Here is an 18,864-nt window from a genome sequence, read left to right as displayed (position 1 = left end):
AGTTGCTACTGACCAGATCTTTTCATTATACTCCTGAGAATCACGTACTTAGAAAACAATAGAAATCATAGCAGTAGCATCTGATTAACAATGGCCAGATCACTCCTGGAACACAAGACTTTAAATATGCATGAGGCAAAAAAGAAGACTTTGGATTATTAGCATTCCAATAAAATTTCCACAGCTAAGAGGAGCAGGAGAAATGCACACATTTTAATAATTTTGGAAAGGTCCATTTAGCTGATATCAATGTATATTTGGAGGATATTGTAATTTCTACTTTTTTCTGTATTTGATTAATTGTCCCATACAAAGAAAAAGTAAACCAAGCATGTAGTGAAGAGTAGCGGACATCCATATTCAGACAATATGTGTATTCTTACAAATGTGTTTAGTTACAACCGCTTCAATAATATCCTAGATTTTCAAAAGTTTTATTTTAAGTTTGAAGACTAGACAAGGTCATACTGATTTTACAACATCCTACATGATTTAAGTATATATACAAAGAAAATAAACCCCAACATTGGAATATTACACAGCTTGAAAGTTTGCAAAGGTTATTTGTGTCTTAGTCATTTCTGTACTGACCGACACATCAAACGCCAGCAGTGAATATTTTATTTCATAATTTGTTGACTAGCAAAGATACAATCATTAGTACCCCAAGTCTTCAAAATTCACGCCAATCCTTATGAAGCCATTCAGAAAGAGAAAGTCAACCCTAAAATTAGAATTAGTGATTGGGATAAATGCTTTTAGTAGAATATAGATAAAATGGAAATGTTTAAAATTTTAATTTCATAGATTATAAAATTATCATATGATACTTTCTCCATACAGTGAAGACAAAGTGATTATTCTGTGTATTCTGCTTATGTGATTTTAGTTGTTTTAGTGTGAATTTAAATAAAATAAATTTGCTTCACTTTGATGTCATTGATACAAGTGACACAAAAGCTACATACTACTTCACAAGAATTATTAACATTTCCACATGTGGGAATCTCTTTATTGTCATGAATTTTGGGCATCATGGGACAAATAAATATCCCATTGGTCATGCCATGTTGGTGAAGAACATACAGAGCAGAGAGAAAATGCACAAGCAAGAGAAAGCCATTCAATGTATTTCCAGAAAGTAACAAATATAATTTTAACAAACCCCATTTGAAAATATTTGTTTAAAAAACTATCAATAGAATAAAATTCAAAACATAATAAGAAGCCATTAGTAATTTTGAGAAAGGAACTCATTACAAAGCGTTACTCATAATTTTTAAAGCATACTCTGTGAAGAATGAAGAACCATGAATAATCTGCAAAGGAAAATATCCAGCAATTTGGTGGGACAGGAAATCTTTAAAAAAATGAGGGCCAATGGCTAGACAGTAAGTGTGTGTATATTTTTGGACCTAAGTGATTATTTGTAACATGACTTTAAAATTTAGTGAATTAAAAATATTTAAATTCCTAATTTTAAAGTTATCTAAAAAAGGCAATATTGAGGACACAGCAATTTTGTTTGTGAAGGTGCTGAAAAATGATCATCATTTCAGATGCTCCAAATAGACAATTTCATAATAAGAACTTGAAGTAGAAAGCAAGTAGGCATAGGACAAATATGTGGCCAGCCAGTCCTAATTTTGCTCTTTTTAAAAATGCCGTTATGATTGACTTTCTCTTTAAATTCTTCACTATGGTTGAAGCCCCCTCCATATATACATCATTGAGGAATGCTGTTAACACATGGACAGACAGGACAATAACAGGTGGTTTTCGTTATGCAGCACAAATAATAAAGGAAAAAACTTCGCAGTGTCGCACAGGACCAAACATTTCGCACACATACCATACTGACTTTTCCAGGACCCGTAATTTAAAACTCCAATAATTCTATGTCTAAGCCTTATAAACTAAATACTTGTAAAGCTCATAAATGAGATGTTGAGGACTTTTATGGAGGCAGTATGAGCTTTAATTTGAGAGCCATGTCAATGAAACCACCATTATCAATAACAAATTGTTATGATAATTGCTTATTTTTTCAGGACCTTTGAAGCAAAAAAAATAGAAATCAATTTTCATCTTGAAAATGGTTTACTACTTTGTCATTAGTAAGTACTTTTCTTCTCACAAATAACTACACATTGTGCTTTCCTGGGAAACCACCACCAGTTTCAAATGTCAATAAAATTCCAGTTTCACAGGAAATGCAGAGATGAACAGAAAAATAATGAGTATGCTTGGCCAAGCTATGCAGTGTTATCTTAATATTTGTTTGCTAAAAATTTTTTTAAAATAGACAAAGAAAGACTTCATTATTCTATTATTTTAAAGTAAAGATAAGGCTGTGTCAATACCAACAAAATGAAGATTTAGATTTCAGTGTAAAGGGACATAACAAAATTTTGTTGTTTATTTTGCAAAATGGTAGCATTGGGTTCTTTATTAAGGAAGTATTTGGAAATTACATAGTTACAGAGTCCTTCAAAATAGAATTGCAGATTAAGTCTACTGATATTAAACATGATCAACCTACTGATATTCAATCATGTTCCATATATATGAACAAGCGTGATAGTTCTTTTAGGCAAATAAAAGGAGAAAACTTAATTGGAAAAAATATGGACTGATTCAGGAAATATACACTATGAAGGCTATAGAATAGAGCCAAAAGGAAAAACAAATCACACAGTCTCTGATTAGAAATAATGAAGCTAAAAGGAGAATTATAACATCAGTTAGTACTGCATGTTACAGGTTCTTCTTCAAAATTCTGTTATAAACACTGACAGGTCTGGTAGACACGGGGAAACAACGAGGATAATGTAGAGTCATGACAGAAGGAAAAAAACCCCTTATTGCTAACATTGCAGTATGTCTTTTATAAGAATTAGCTGAGTACTGATTATAAAGGCTCTATCAACTCGTGCTTTTATTTGATAACTATGAGATTTTTTTATCCTTGCTAACAAAAGAATGCTGCTTTCTTTCCCGAATACATTTCAACCAGTGTGAATAATTCAGAAAACAATGAGAAAAGTAATTCACAATGTGATGTTACTTAAGAAATTTAAACAATAAAAATCAAATTAAACGATTGAAAAGGCAGGCTTAGACCTCCTTAAAAAGACAGTGGCCTACCATAATTTGAGCACTTTTTCATGAAAAACTCTATTCAGTTTCCTACAGATTTTGCACAGTTCATTCCATGGAGATACTTTTAGGAAAATAGAGAGGAAGGTTGTGGGGCATGGGGTCTCCTCACTCCTCCTCTTTGCAGCCCAGCAGCTCCGACCGCAGCGTGATCCTCCCATACCAGGACCAGGGGAGGATTCTGATGTGCCGTGCATAGATGGGAGGGTCGATGACGTTTTTTCTGTGGGTGTCATTGTCAAAATTGCCCTGGAAAACCTAGTAAGAAAAGCAAAGAATATCAATCATATAGCCTTCTTTATCTTGGGAATTATTTTTATTATTTTCCTGTTTGGAGCATTTTCCCCAAATATGAGATTTGATAACTATTCATTTCATCTTTTTCAAAATATATTGCAGCTTCTTTTTAATGACCATTTTAAAATTAAATTGCCAATTAATGCTTAACTTAGAGTTGAATAAGATCAAAATTGGTTGTCTAAGGCAGATCTATCATCTTTTTCTGCCTATCAGGGTTTTTTTTTTAATGCAACAGATATGTATTTTTTGCTTCTATCATAAATTGATGTTGGTTAGGCAGCTTGCTGAAGGAGCTCTCTTCCAAGGGGTGACTCAGAGATCCAGGCAACTTGCAAATTACAGCCATCCGCTCAAACATGTGGCCTCCACATTCACAAGGGGCAAGGGGAGAGAGAGCTGTTAGATTGTGCAGGATGTTCTAAAGAACAAGGTATGGAAGCAGCTTACATCATTTCTAGATACATCTCATTGACCTTAACTAATTATATGATCCCAGCCAAACTGCAAAGGAGGCTGGGAAATGGTGAGGAGCACGTGAAAGTTCGATGAGCATGACAGTCTCCACCACAGTGTCTTTTCCTCACTTCTCACACAGAGAACAAAATTAACCCCTCCCTAAGAGAGACAACCCAATCAATATTGTTTTTGAACTACCGTTTTTTTGTTTTGTTTTCTTTTCAGCTTCTCTGTGTAGTAATTCTTGGATCCATACAATAGTGCTGTGATCACTGTGACTGATAATGCCCTGACATGTTGGCGTTGTATGACTGTTCTCCATTCTTCTTTTGTTTCAAAGCTTTTTTGAGTTTTCTATGGCCACGTTTATCCCAAGAGATCTTTATAATAACTTTGAGAAGGGGCTGCTTCGGAAAAATCAAAACAAAATCAAAACACTGGGATCCTGATAGAAATGGCATTAAATTATATATTATTTTAGGAGAAATTCATGTATTTATAGTATTTAGTCTTGAAGATTTTATCGTTATTTAGTCTATAGATTCTGAACATTTATTATTCAAGTCATTTCTAACTATTTTATATTTGCATTTTTGTTTTAGCTCAACTAGGATAATGAAAATCTCTTCAAGGTTTTCCTTTTTAACTTTATGAGGCATCTTATAACCGGAAGATAATTTTCTTTCTTGCTTGAGATCAAAACATGACTATACGGCCAAAGGGAGACCTGAAAATAAAACTCCCCCCAGGGGAAAAAAAAGAAACTCTATCATCACATGACAGAATATTTAACCCTCATCTTTGAACATTCTGAAATTAAAAGGAAAGTTTTAAAAATAGTCTTCCAGAATAAGTTGGTTCAGTCTCACATGACCAAAAAAGGTCCCCTGGAAAGAGAAAATAATGAAGATATTCTCCTCTAAAGCATTAGACAGCATGGCACTGATTAACAGAAACAACAGACACGTTGGGATAACCTTTCTGCTGCTTCCACGGAAAGATTAGGTGTGGTTGAGGGCAAATGCAAAGTGCCATTCCCATCTGGTGGGGAAATAATTTTCAGTTTGACACAAAATATATCTCAAAGGCTATTTTTGAATAACTATTTGCTAAACAAGAGAATACTTAACTGTGTGCCAAGTCTAGAATTCATCATTCTGTCGTATCTGAATCCATGTTCGTTTAATAGGAATTTTCGCCTCAGCAATGCTCTGGCTTGCATTAACCAAGCAGGAACTAATTCTGGATTGAAATGTGTTACCAAATAAGAGTGTCTCTGTTAGCAAAAGCCCACGTGTGTAGGACATACCACGCAAACACTCACCAAAAATCTTTAGAAGATCGTCATTGCAACAACAGAAATAGAGTACATTCTATGGTTTCCTGACATTCTCTCTCACATGATGTTGGATTCAAATGCTTAACGGAGATGTGGTGTTATGATTTAATACAGAGTCTAAAGTCCAATTTCATAGCCCTGCTAGAGAACTTAATGTATATCTTTGAAATATTAGAGTTTAAATTCATTAACTTTCACCTAGATCTATAACAGTCCAAAGATCTATAATAGTGTACAATATAGCGTCATCCCACTTCTTGAGATGGAAATACAGGAAGAAACACTTGTCTTTTAGGTCGCTGGTCTTCAGCACAAATTTCCATAAGACACTATCAACCCAGGAAGCAGTAGTTGAATTATTAGTTATACTTACCTTTTTGTAATGGACATTACATTTAGAGAAACTACATCAGCTCTGAAACTGCACACAACTGTGACATTTCTGATTGAATGTGTGAAAGTCATAGATATTTGAATGCTCATAAGTTTCATAAAACAGGATAATTTAAAAAACAAAAATTTCCACAGGAAAACAACCACATCTACAGTGGAATCACCCAAACCATGATCTAAAGGCACTGAAAATACACTATTATTTTTGGAGATCTCTCAGTAATGACACAGCAGAGAACACAAAGCACACACTTGCAAATTCTAACATGGCATCTTGTACTTGCTGTGCAAACATGTGGCCCATGTGCTGTTTTCTCGTCTCCAGCACTAGGAAGACCTTGCTTAAAAATGCTATTTCAATGTTTTACCTGGCAAAGGAATGCAAACTCAATATTTTTCATTAGCTTTGTAAAGTGTGTAAAAATTCCAGAAAAGTGCTGTCACACACACACTTTAGAGACATGAGCACCTCGATTGAAATCAAAGTCTGAAGAGATTGATGAAGAACCTTCGCCTCACATAGAGGGGGAAATGTTATATATGAGAAGGAGAGTTTGCTTTGGAAGTTTTTAGAAAGAGTATGCACGTTTCAGTTTCAGGAGCGGGCTCAGCTAATTAGCTGCTGACAAGTTTGCTGATGTACTCAAACACAATAATACTTAGGGATCTCTCAGACTTTTCCCAACATATGGGGCCTCAAGAAAAAGGCACTCAAGGTACTTTGGAGAGGCTTCCACAATTACAACCTAGGAGAAGATAAGAGAGAGAAAAATGCAGCTGCCTCAATGCGGCTGAGATCTTGGATTTTGTTTGCTAAGGTCAACTCTCCTGTGATACTAGTTAAAATTCAAATCAGATTCGAGTGAGGATTCAAGTCTCAACACAGAAAGACTATCAGATAAAATAAAGCAATTAAGTGTTGCTTCCAGCATTCTTCATTAGAGACGGTGGTCTATTCGGGCGGGAGTAGACGTCATCAATAGGAGGCTGCTAAGGATCATGGAGGAAGGCAAGACTGTCCTCCAAGACAGAGAGCTGGGGCAAATCTCAGCTTCTCCCAGCAGTCACATACTAAGACTCTGCCTTTCAAAAATACCAAGAAATTCTTTAGGGATTTCTTGCACATACTATTTATTTAGCAAGTCTTCTGGTTTGTGAAGATGTATTTCTTTTTAGCTGTCCTAAACTTAACACATTAAAAGTTCTAGAGAGATTCTCATTGTTCTAACCTTTAGGAATTTATGTTCATATCATGCAAACAGCAGGCGGTTTTAAGCATTTCTATATAGCCTCCCTGAGCTCTTCAAGGCTCAAGAGTCGGTATTTTAGCAAGGTCTCAGGTGACCATCACTCCATCCCTGTGACTTTTGGTTGTCCCCTTCTAGATTTCATTATTTCCCTTCTGGTACGTGGGGACTAGAACTATATGCGAGAGTCCAGATATTGTGGAAGGGTTGAATAAGGCTTGCTCAAGTTTTCTCTGCTGTTTGCATTTGCCTTGGTAATGGCGTCGCAGAAATATACCACTGGCTTTATTGACTATACCTGTAGACTGATCTGATATCCTTAAGGGACAAAGGATAAAGATAAAAATCCATCCAGGGGCAGCATGTGTGTGGGGGCTGTGGGGTGCAAAAGCTAAGAATTCTTTACTGAGTGCTTATAAAGTAGTTAGGAAATTGTCTTTTTCATCTCTGTTCCCTGAGAAGCCCTGTTTTTATCTAAGTCTATCCGTACAATGGAAGAATCTGAGACTTGGAAGAAAAGACATAGATCTGTGGGCACATTCTTCCTTCTCTAACATTTCTGGCATGGAACTTTCAGCCTAATCACGGCAAGCTACGATATGGTAAAGCAGGTCTGTATTTAGACACCTTGAATGTCTGCCTTATTATTAGGCTGAAATATGACTCTAACTTCCATCTATTGATCCTAATGCTTGATTCTCAACGAGCATAGAAGTCTAGAAATTGAAGGAAAAACTCTTTTTGACATATTTAACAATAACTAACATAAACCTTTCAAACTCAAACTCAGTGTTTTATTTATTTATTTATTTATTTGAGGAAGATTAGCCCTGAGCTAACTACTGCCAGTCCTGCTCTTTTTAGCCCTGAGGTAACATCCGTGCCCATCTTCCTCTACTTTATACGCAGCACGCCTACCACAGCCTGGCATGCCAAGCGGTGCCATGTCCACACCCTGGATCCCAACCTGCGAACCCTGGGCCTCTGAGAAGTGGAACGTGTGAACTTAACTGCTGTGCCATCAGGCCGGCCCCTCAAATTCAGTGTTTTAGGCTAAACATTCATGGTTCCTTAAAAAATTCTTCATGTAAGATGATTTTCAAATTGATCATCTTGATTGCACTCCATTGAATATCCTCTGGTTTAACTGTGACGCTATTAAAGTGTAGTATTTCCTTGGACATAGTATGTACTTATATAGTTATACTTCTATTAATGCAGTTTAAGATTTAAAACTATTATATTACATTTGGGGTCATGGTTGATTGATTTATGATCAAATAAACTCAACCTTTTCATAAAATTTCTCTTAAGCCAGAATATTCCCATTTACCTGTAAAATGGATTTATAGAGGATGTAGAAATTTACATTTATCCCAATTTCATTTCAATTTATTGAATTCATGACATTTTAAAAATTGCAATTCCTAGTTAAAATTATGATCTATTTAAAAAATAGTGGAATTTTCATGGACATTAGGATGTAAGTATCTATTTCACGAAGTTATCATTTATATATTATGTGAGTGTAAAATCCTATTTTTGTGGGTGACATAAAGGACCTATACTTACTAGTTTTTGGTTCAGCATCATAAAACTCGTTTTTATATACTTAGTATCAACATTATTTGAAACTTTTTCAACTGTCAAAATTTCAGAGTTACAACTTGAATCAATGCTTTAAGTGATTTAAAGTCTTATGAAAATATTCACAGAATTAGTATGCACAAATGACTTTAAATATAATACTTATTCATTTGAATAGTGTTTATAAAAAAGATTTCAGTAGGGGGCCAGCCCATTTCCCAGTGGTTAGAGTTCTGCATATTCCGTTTTGGTGGCCAGGGGTTCACAGGTTTGGATCCCAGGTGCAGACTTGCTCCACTCATCAGCCATGCTGTGGAGGTGTTCCACCTGCAAAGTAGAGGAAGACTGGCACAGATGTTAGCTCATGGCTAACCTTCCTCAAGCCAAAAAAGAAGAAGACTGGCAAAGGATGTTAGCTCAGGGCGAATCTTCTTCACACACACACACAAAAGACTTCAGTTGTTTCTGATTCTACGACAAGATTATCAATATGTTTTAGGTTAATCTGCAATTTAATTTGTATTCTACTTTGCCATATATTAGAGCATTCCAAAAATTAAAACTTCCCATCAAAAAAGTAAAGTAAAAATGATTGCGTTAAATGTATAGAAAATTGTTTCCTTAAAAATTTTTACTTAGTGGTATAAATCTACATCCATTAAAAAACATCTTAGTGGATGTTTTGTATGTGTGAAACTTCTGTTAGTGATTGGATATAAAAAGTTTGAAACCGAAGTGTGATTCTTTTAGCTGTCATAGACTCTAGCTGTTATTCACTGAGTTCAATTTTCCAGGAAAACGTACCTGCGTCTTGAAACCATTTCATGATTGAATGACTGGCATATCATTTTTGATGGTTTTTCTCTACAATCAATTCCACTAAACCAATGAAACTCTGTAACAATATTAGTCTAAATATAAGCACATTCTTTCAGACATAATAAGGAAACAAGAAACCAGTTTCCAGGTAAAGTCCAGTATTCTAGAAAATGTTCCATGGAAAATAGTGTCTACCAAGAATCATATTCTAAGAGGTACACCCCCAAAAAACCAAAAGAAACAAAAAACCAAGGCCTTTGTTGGAGAGAGTAGATTGTGGTAACAAGAGTCTACATTGACCATCAGTCTACAGAAGAATGAATCGGGGGATGAGGACACCCCAACAAATGCTGCAGCAAAACCCTCATTGGCAGAAGGAACTGCCACAGTGTCTTCCAACCCAAAGTATCTTGAGTAGAACTACCGCCCTTCAAAGGTGCAGATGAAGTAAGGCCTTAGGCAGCCGAAACAATGCGTCAGCAGAGTTCTGTAGAGTTCAGGATGTGTCCAATTTAGTATAGTCATAGTGTTTGCAGACACATGTCATTCCAGTGAAAAGTGTACAGTTCATACAACTTTGTGTAATATGAGCGTGCAGTAACAGATTAACCTTCCCTGGAGGGAGGTCTGATCTTTGCCCTTAGCTCCTGGGAGATAATACCCGTTTTTGGGAAAGTGCTGCATGATAAGAGTGTCTTTGTTTACGTGGGGGCCTTGGGCCACACAGAGAGTCTATGCTAACAATGTGATTTATGTGGGGGCTTTGGGCCAGCTTGACTACTGGATGGGCTGGAGACTAAAGTCAGCCATGTAGGCGGTCAGCCATGTAGGTGGTCAACCACGTCTGTGACCATGCTTCAATAAACACTCAGAACATCAAGGCTGAGAAGAGCTTCCCTGGTTGGCAGTACTTCGTGCATAGTGTCACACATCACTGCTGAGAGAGGTTAGCACTGTCCACGACTCCCTTGAGAGAGAAGCACTCAAAGCTCTTGCCTGGAACTCTCTTGGACTCCACTCCATATGCCTGTTCTCTTGGTTGATTTTTATCTGAATCCTTTCACTCTCATAAACCGTAACTGTGACTATAACAGTTTCACATGAGTTCTGAGTCCCTCCTGAGGTGGTTTCAGAAACCTCTGAACGTGCAATTGGTGTCAGAAGTAAGGGTGGATTTGGGAATCCCACCCAAACTTTGCAGCAAGTAATTGACACTGAAGAGTTATAGGCTTCACGGGGGACTTTTTGATATTTGTAAAACTGATTAGTCTGAAAAGGGACCTTAATTTTCTGAAAAGAGATTGTGTACAAAACTTCCTCAGCATCATGTGCCAGGCCTGTGACCGATATTCAGACTTCAAAATTAATTGTGAACTTATTCTTTTCGTAAATCCTGACACGACAACCTATTGAAACTTACTTATTGTGGCCCTACACTTTCTAAATCCCCGACTCTTAGGTTCTACTCTATTTTACTTACTCTTCTTATTTTTATTTTCTGGATGACATTATTTTCATAGACATAAACTTAATGAATAAATCAAACTAGTGTTATTTGTTTTGTTTCATATTTCAGTAACAAAACAATTCAACCTCTTTATTCTTCTGTATTTATTTCATATCATTTCTGCAAAGGCTTACACATTCTTTGGGGAATGTTACTTTGGACATCTACTGGGGATTAATTTGAAATCCCCAGAGAAACTAGTCAGGTTTTCCAAAAGCTGTAGAGCATGGTGACATATATAAATAATTCTGCAGCATATTTCATATCAGATACCAATTTTTCTCTGTGTTCCTTTCAAAATGTTGTTTTGCTCCATAGGCCCTTTTAAAAATCCGGACCCTGGTTACTTCAGAGATTTCTCTGCTTCCCAAGCTCCCTCAATGAAATTATATGAGGCTTTCAAACTGCCTAGCCCAAGATTTTACTTCAAAGGTCCAATTATAGAACATTTTTGTTTGATGGGAGATGTGAAAAGAAAAACATGAGGACAAGTTCCGTGTCTTTCTTCCACCAGCGCACGAATCATTTTAAACCATCAAAATGAATATATGGATTCTTGAGGAAAATTATTTCCACTCCCATTGTTGCTCTCAGGAGATTTTTGTGGCTCTGAAGTTTGCTCATTTTTGTAATTATGTAGAAAAAATAGGTCTTTGGCTTCAGGGAATGCTACGTTTCACTGAACTGATTTGGCTTTGCTTCCTGCTCCTAGTATATATAAATCTCTGATTATATCCCAAGAAATTTTTTGCTAAACCACAAATTTGAGGCTCCCTTCGCATTCTTGCAGAATTATTTGCACTTTATTGTTCTTTCTGTTACACATTATTTTTCAAAATGCACCAATGGGAGATTCTATTGATAATTGGCCAAAAAGTTGCAAATATGTTGTCTTTTTTTCCTACTCTGGCAATAAAGGGCCATTTACTGGTTTTCAAATTGTCATACATTCTCCTTCATTTTCCTATAATTGATGTGAAAGCTGGTTGGCTGATATTTAATCCTTGTTTGGGAAAGAGAGCTGTGATATCTTTCTAAAATTCACTCTTTCTTGGTACTCTGTGGGTCAGGAGTGTTGGGAAAAAGGAGGAAATGGCACATCTTTGGGAATATTTTTAAGAACTTTTAACTTCTGGCCTCTCATAAGATGGCTCAACTGACCCAAAGAGGATGAGGTTAAGGGATCCAACTCTCCCCAGTAACATCCACCTCTCTATTCCTGGCAAGCTGGCATAGGTTCTATCTCTGATTCGCGAGTCCACTGTGAGAGAGACAAGTTAAGCTGAGGAACTGCTAAGATCCAACTCAGCGAGCTGAGAGGGGAAAGAGACTGGCGTCAGAGTAGCCATCTCTGTTCCTTCTGTGGTTTTCTTGTATAACCTCTGCACCAAGTAGCTGGAGATCTGGCAGTTTCACAGAAAGAGCCCGAAGAACCGCACTGAAAAATTCATATGACTTTTGTTACGAGGTCTTGGCCCTGGAAAAAGACCCATCGAAAAAATCAAAGCAAAATATTCTAACTCTGTCAACTATGATCTTCCTTCTCCCAAACTCGCTGACATTTAGGATGCTGAGTCTAAAACTCAGTACGTGGGACACACTATCATGTTAAACTTCTTTTATGATGAAAGTCTCTTGAAGTAACAAGAATATCCTAGGAAATATATCACATAGGGGGATTGCCTATAAAGATTTATGAAACATAAAATATGCCATTCTAAACCGTGGCTATATTTTTAAACTATCTGCTTTCTAGCACTAAGATTTTGACTGCCATAAGAAATACTCCTACAGAGAAAACACAACTCGAAAATTATCTGCTTTTCAAAGATATCTCCAGGAGATATTACCAGGAGTAGTTAGAGAATAAGGCTATCTAATTTTTTCTTATTAGTCCAACATCAGAAATGTAGAAATGCCTTTCCTCTTTTCTATAAAAGTACAGAGCAGTATGCCTCTCTTTTGAAGCCCAATGCTCATTTCTCAGAATTTCCTAAATCACACCAGGCATTTTGCATTTTATCAGAACCATCTGTAGTCTGACTCTCCTCCTTCATTGCAGATATCTTAAATGATGTGGCAGCAGAGAAACTGGTATCTGATAATTCCCGCCTCACATTAGGAACCTTTTCTTCACTCCATGTCCCTTTGAAGAGTTTCACCTTGTCTTGGTCAAAAATGACCTAGTACAGAGCTCTATGTAAGAGCACAGTAGTGATTTGAGCATTCGGCCATGCATCTTCTAAGCCAGACTGGTGCTGAGGAGAAAAGAGTGTCAGGGAGTGGGAGAAGATAATCCTGGAGGGAGGTGGCACAGTGGAATCTCCAAGCTGAAACAGGGTGTGTGGGTGTGCGTGCGTGTGCGTGTTTGCTTAGGCACAGAAGGAAGGCATTCTCCTTTATTGTCTCTCCTTCTGTGTATTCCCAGGAGACCATCTGGACAATCTGGGAGATCTTTAATAGAGACAAGGTTGCAAGATAGAAGATTTGGGATATACTAAAAAGTTATTCACTGTTTATCTGAAATTCAAATTTAACATGGTGTCCTTCAGTTTTTATTTGCTAAATCTGGCAACCCTAAATGAAGAGCGCAGGGAATCCTGGCCCTGAGCTGAGCAGTTGTGAACTCTGCTTTGGTCTGAGCTGAACCCTGGGTCTTATGGCCTCAATGAGTTAAGGGTATACTGATCATTAAAATATATTTGATAACAAGAGGGAAAAGTCAACTTTGCTCTTACTTATAGTTATTGGTGAACTACCAAAAAGAAGGAAAGAAATGAAAGTGCAATTCTGCTATGTAAAGTAACATTATTTCCACTCATTTGTGAGGAATGCCATTTTTTAATTATTATTAACTATTTAACATTTCATTTATCTGTACAAAGTTAATTATGTTTCTAGCGTTATAGGAAAGCAGGAAATTACATTTCTGTGATCCGTCTTCTGGGGTTTGGTCATCTGTTGACAACTTCAAAAACCCGAGAGGAATGCCCCTTCATGCAGGTATAATCAGCGGATTCATCTTTTATTTTTTAAAGCCATCTTTTAATGAGTTTTGTGTCTCAGATTACGCCAGAAGCTTTACGATGATGAGAAATGTGCTGCCTCTTTAATAAGGGCCTGAAGCGGGTTAGTGCAGATGTGCATCACAAGGGCGTTCCATACATGTTGATACCTTCCCTCTGAGACCCGACACGAGGGACTACACGATAAGCACTGTCAAACGGGGCACTGTATAGGGTGTGGCATCTTCAGAAGTCCTTTTGTAGTTTCCCATAAACAAGGAACTGGAACAGTATCTTTTATTCTTTTTCAGATTTAAACCATGCAAAAGCAGAACAAAACTGGAATATTAATTAAGTCATTTTGAAAGTATCAAAGTAGAGACTTTGAACTGCTCAACATATTGCAGCTGACGGTGTGACGGTGCATAGCAAAAATGACACGGTACCATGGACAACTGATGTTCTTGAGGATTTTTTACCTTCAAAATATACTATATCAAATAGTCAAAATATTAGTTGTTTGGTAATTACTTAGCAATGAAATGGGTTCGTATTTTTTGCTATACTGTAACCAATGGTCAATGCACAGTTCCAACAACCAAAACAATGACATGGTTTCTGTCATACTCAGGCTGATTAAATACCCGTTTTCAGAGTAGGAATGATAACTATTAGATTCACATTAAATAGGACTCTGTCATTTTTCTAGCAAAAATACTAAAAATTTTTTCTCAGCTGAGCTCTCTTGCTTTTATCAGGTTCATCACTGCCTTTTAATGAATAACAAGATACTTGAATTTTTAACACCCATCTCCACCATTCAATATATATATTTTTAACTTTTGTCAAAACTTTAGTAAATTCACATTTGACAGTTTGCCTCCCCCTGCAAATCAACATTTTTTTATGTGTTAACATTTTTAGTTAATGCATAGGGTCATAGTTGAGCTAACACTTGAGGGCTCCTCAAGAGTAGTAACACAAGCATGATCTAAATAGGAGATTGAGTACTTGTTTTCCACTGACGAATACTGTTATTATACCATTGTGTCTAATATGGAAGTCAAACATAAACATGAGATATTCAGAATTTTCTGTGCAGAAATTTTTATTAATTTCTGATGAGTGATAATGGATTAGGAAGACAAAAATTAGGAAATTTTAAGTTTTCCAACATTTGAGCATGCAATAATAAAAACTTTTATTTTTTATTTATGAACAATTTTATTTGAATAACACTGTTATGTAACACATTCCTTGTGTTTTTCACACATATTTTCTTCAGCCATGCAGCAACATCTGTTAACCAGAAAAACTATAAGGTAGTTTATCAAATTTTCTGAAAATAAAGAAGTTCTGAGTTTTGGGGGCATAGATAATTAACACAAAGAACAAACACATATTCATTCCTTTTTATTGCATTTCTCTGCATTGTTGTCTCCTTTCTCCATAAACTTCTATCTTATTGAGAATAATGTTTCATAGCATCTGTGCTGGAATGTTACCTGTCACCAAAGAGGAGTCACAGCACAGGGATGTTTTTCACCCTCCTTGCCCCCAACCCACCCCCAAACTGGTGAGTTTTATGGATTTTGTGCCAGATGTTTTCTTGTTTTTTTCTGCTACCTGATCATGTGTCCTCAGACAAGCCCTCTGCTTCTGTTTTTTGTTTCAAATGAAGAAGATTAAAAAATCCAAATGCCATCTAAGAGAGGTAAAGGCTTCATTGGCCAAAATTAACTGTATGTTTTACATTGCTAGTCTTTATCTTTAATATGGTAGCATGTGAAATAACATACAAAGAACTTTCTCTGCAACTTCAAAATCAAGAAGAAAGACAGCTAGCTTTCTATTGCCATCTCCAAATAAACCGAATGACCTTACAATTAGTGAGCCCCTTAAGATCGAGTTTCTGATTCTTCCTGTGGCTCGTCTGTCACTCTAGCTTGTCTTTCCTTTCTAGCACGTAGCTAGTTACTGGATTCTACAATTGTAATTAAGTTACTAACCCTCTCCCTGCTTACCTCCATCCCATCAGCCCCATTTCCTCTTCCTCCCTTCCTTTCCAGTTCGTAAACCCTTCTTCACCCTAGGTCCAGGAGCAAACACGGTTGGGTAGGCAGAATACCTGGAGCTCCTGTGAAACATGGAAATGGAGATACAGTCCTCCTTGTAGCTGATCCAGTCCTGCCTATTTGCTTCTGGACTAGCAACCAGTCTCTGCCTTGTTTCTGATCCCAAGCCCCCACTTCACAACTGGTTCTGACAAGTGAGTGCCATCACGTTGTTTTCCGTGCACCTTAAGAACAGCTATCACACTACTCACTGGTGACAATCTACTGTTTTCTGAATTTAAATTTGTTCAAAGTGGTTGTCCTTTCCTAATCCAGTAGGCAGATCTAGCTCTGCAAACAACTTTCACTTTGATATATCAATTCCTCTATACGGGGATATTTCCTAGAGATGTGGCCTTATTGGTCAGAGGCCTTAGGAAAATTTACAAGGGTCCCATTCTATTTTTGGCAGGATAATGAATTATAAAAGCTACACAAGGAATTATAGGATTTCCTTAAATTTTGTAGTTGGTATATATACATTATGGACAAACTGAACTTCTTTATTCATGTTTTCACTAAATACTTTGTCTCTGCACGTTACCAACCTTCATTCAGTCTTGATGAACACGTTAGCTCCTAAAACTGCACTGCTTTTTCTGTTAATCCCTTAATCCATCAGTTTTTATTGCATTAAAAGTAGAATCATGACGTTAACGATTATCTTCCTCAATCCACTCCTGGGCAGTGCTATTTAACATAATTTAAAATTAAAAAGAGTGAGTTCATCATTGAACTTTACATTCTGCCACAATAGAAACATTCTTAGGTGGTGTCCTAAGTTCGAAAATCCAATGTCACCCACATTTATGTGAACATAGGCAATTTTGTATTCTGCACACCAACCATATTCTCGTCACGTCCCATAATATTGAATTACGACAAGGAAGAAAGCAGATAAAATTCTAAATAACAGTTGATACCAGATGGTGTTTATTTAAATAACACTGTCCCTATTTTCAGACAACGCTGAAACTACATCTTTGTCTCCTGAACTTAGTTCCAATTAAGTCACTCATCAAATACCTAAGTAAATATACTACTGTGACTACATACGACTCTCTAGTATGTAGGGGCACAACTCACTTGCTATTTTTTAATTTAAGCTTTTTGTGTAAAGTCAGTTCATCCTTGGAAATTGCTTTCAGAAAAGCAGCTTCTTTTCTTTCCCTCTCTGCCTGATTTGAAAACAGTCACAGGTCTCTGAGTGGTTGAGACTAATGGTCTCCATGCAAGATTCTGGAGAATTTGTCCTTGATCCTGCTGCTCAGAAACATGTGGCTGCTCCACCTTGAAAGCCTCCTTGACCCCCTTTGGCTTCCCCCCTGCCAGCATCCTCCCTGCTGACCACCACTGGGAAGTCTATTTATTTACCTTCTAAGGGATTCCTCAGGTTCTAAGTTTCCGACCCAGATCAAATTTCAAAAGAACAGCATGGCTACTCACTCCTGGACTGACGTCTCTTTTAGTCTGCTTCACTGATGAGCTGGACTTTCGAGGCTTTAAATATTCAAGTTTAATTTCAGCTACTTGAGAGTGCCAGCAACAGCAGGCAGGACAGGATGCCCTGTGGCATCTGTAATACTGTTGAAGTAGAATAGATCTTCCAGCACAGATTATGGAGGCTTTGTTGTGAGAATTGTTATGTTGCTGATTCTCTTTTTCACACTGATGTTGAGAGAACAAAAACAGGACAGAAGGACCAGAAACTCTTTTTTCTCTTTTGGAGAGTCATGGACTTTTATAAATAGACCTAATCTGGCTGCTCCTTCTTTCCTACAGTTGTTTTATCAGATAATACACTGGGCAGGTTATATTTTGACTCTTCAAAAGAAGCTGACTGAATCACTTTTCCACTTTCCCTGAATTCCTCATCAGACTGGGAGTTTTTTGAGCCACTGTCATAGTCAGAATTTTTCCCCCATACATCTGGCACAGAATTGACAATAGCGCCCTACTGAACACGTGATGGAAGGAACGTTAGCATTACATTCTTCTCCACACTTTCACACCTCATCTGTGTTCCTAACTATTTAAATCTATTATTTAAATTTAGAATTTGTTTAAAGCGAATACATGTTTACTTTCTGATGTTCATAAGAGAACTGGCAAACTTATTAAAATCTAAACTTACTTTTAGAGACTGATTCATCCTGACTTCCACTGACAAATTAGAGGCCAACCTAATTTTTCCTAAAGAATTAAAATAAGTTCCATTCCCCCTAGAAAAACATAAAATGATGATTTGTTTCAAAAATTTTATTTTGGTTTTGGTGTCAATAAGAGTCATCTTTCCTACACTTGCTTATCATTCAAATTAGCTGGAGCCTAGGTAAACATTTAGATTTCCAGCTCATCCCCAGCTGGAGGCAGGGCCCAGGAATCTGTTTTTCTTACCAAGCTCCCCTCATTGGTGTCATGGTCAGACAATTTTAGTAACTGATGAATTAGAGAGTTCACCAAGATGTTACAGGATAGTTCTTGGCAAGTAGGTGGCATGCATCCTTAAGGACCAACAAATCTTACTGGAAACAGGATTTTGGATTTTCTTTTACAGAAATCCAGAGTTAAGTTGCAATTTTTTTTCATGCATGCTTTTAAAAAACCTGGGTAATTTCAGGGAGGGAGACAAAATAGAATATTACCAGCTTATTTTTTTCCCAAAGAAGAAAGCTCCCCATGGTGTGGATTCAGGTTTATTTAAACACGACATTATGACTAATATATTGGATGGGAAAATCCATTTTCATTTCTAATTTTTCCATATAAGTATTCTTCCTGAAATTTATTATTGTTTTACTTTGGCTTATAACCTTAAAAATTAAATACTGAGAGTGTCTGTCAAATGTTGCAATTTTCCCGTTAACTGCAGTAAAAAACAGCTCCAAGAGTATAAAACAAATGTCACTTTCATGAGAGCAAAGGAACATTTGACTTT

At 36.8% G+C, this 18,864-nt stretch overlaps 1 protein-coding gene across 2 annotated transcripts in view; it reads right to left on the bottom strand.

Moving 5' to 3' along the window:
• Window positions 1-359: 359 nt before the first annotated feature.
• The window catches only part of EDIL3 (EGF like repeats and discoidin domains 3), a 385,268-nt gene continuing 366,763 nt past the window's right edge, over window positions 360-18,864 (bottom strand). For both annotated transcript variants that reach the window (XM_014857045.3, XM_014857047.3), the window contains one exon: window positions 360-3,417. In XM_014857045.3, the coding sequence (XP_014712531.1) occupies window positions 3,268-3,417 (150 nt within the window). In that variant the 3' untranslated portion in view covers window positions 360-3,267. The remainder of the gene's footprint in view (window positions 3,418-18,864) is intronic.

Source organism: Equus asinus, chromosome 9, assembly GCF_041296235.1.
Source record: "Equus asinus isolate D_3611 breed Donkey chromosome 9, EquAss-T2T_v2, whole genome shotgun sequence".
NCBI classification, from domain to species: Eukaryota; Metazoa; Chordata; class Mammalia; order Perissodactyla; family Equidae; genus Equus; species Equus asinus.
Note: the sequence above shows the minus strand (reverse complement) of the source record. Positions and strands in the feature narration are given on the sequence as shown.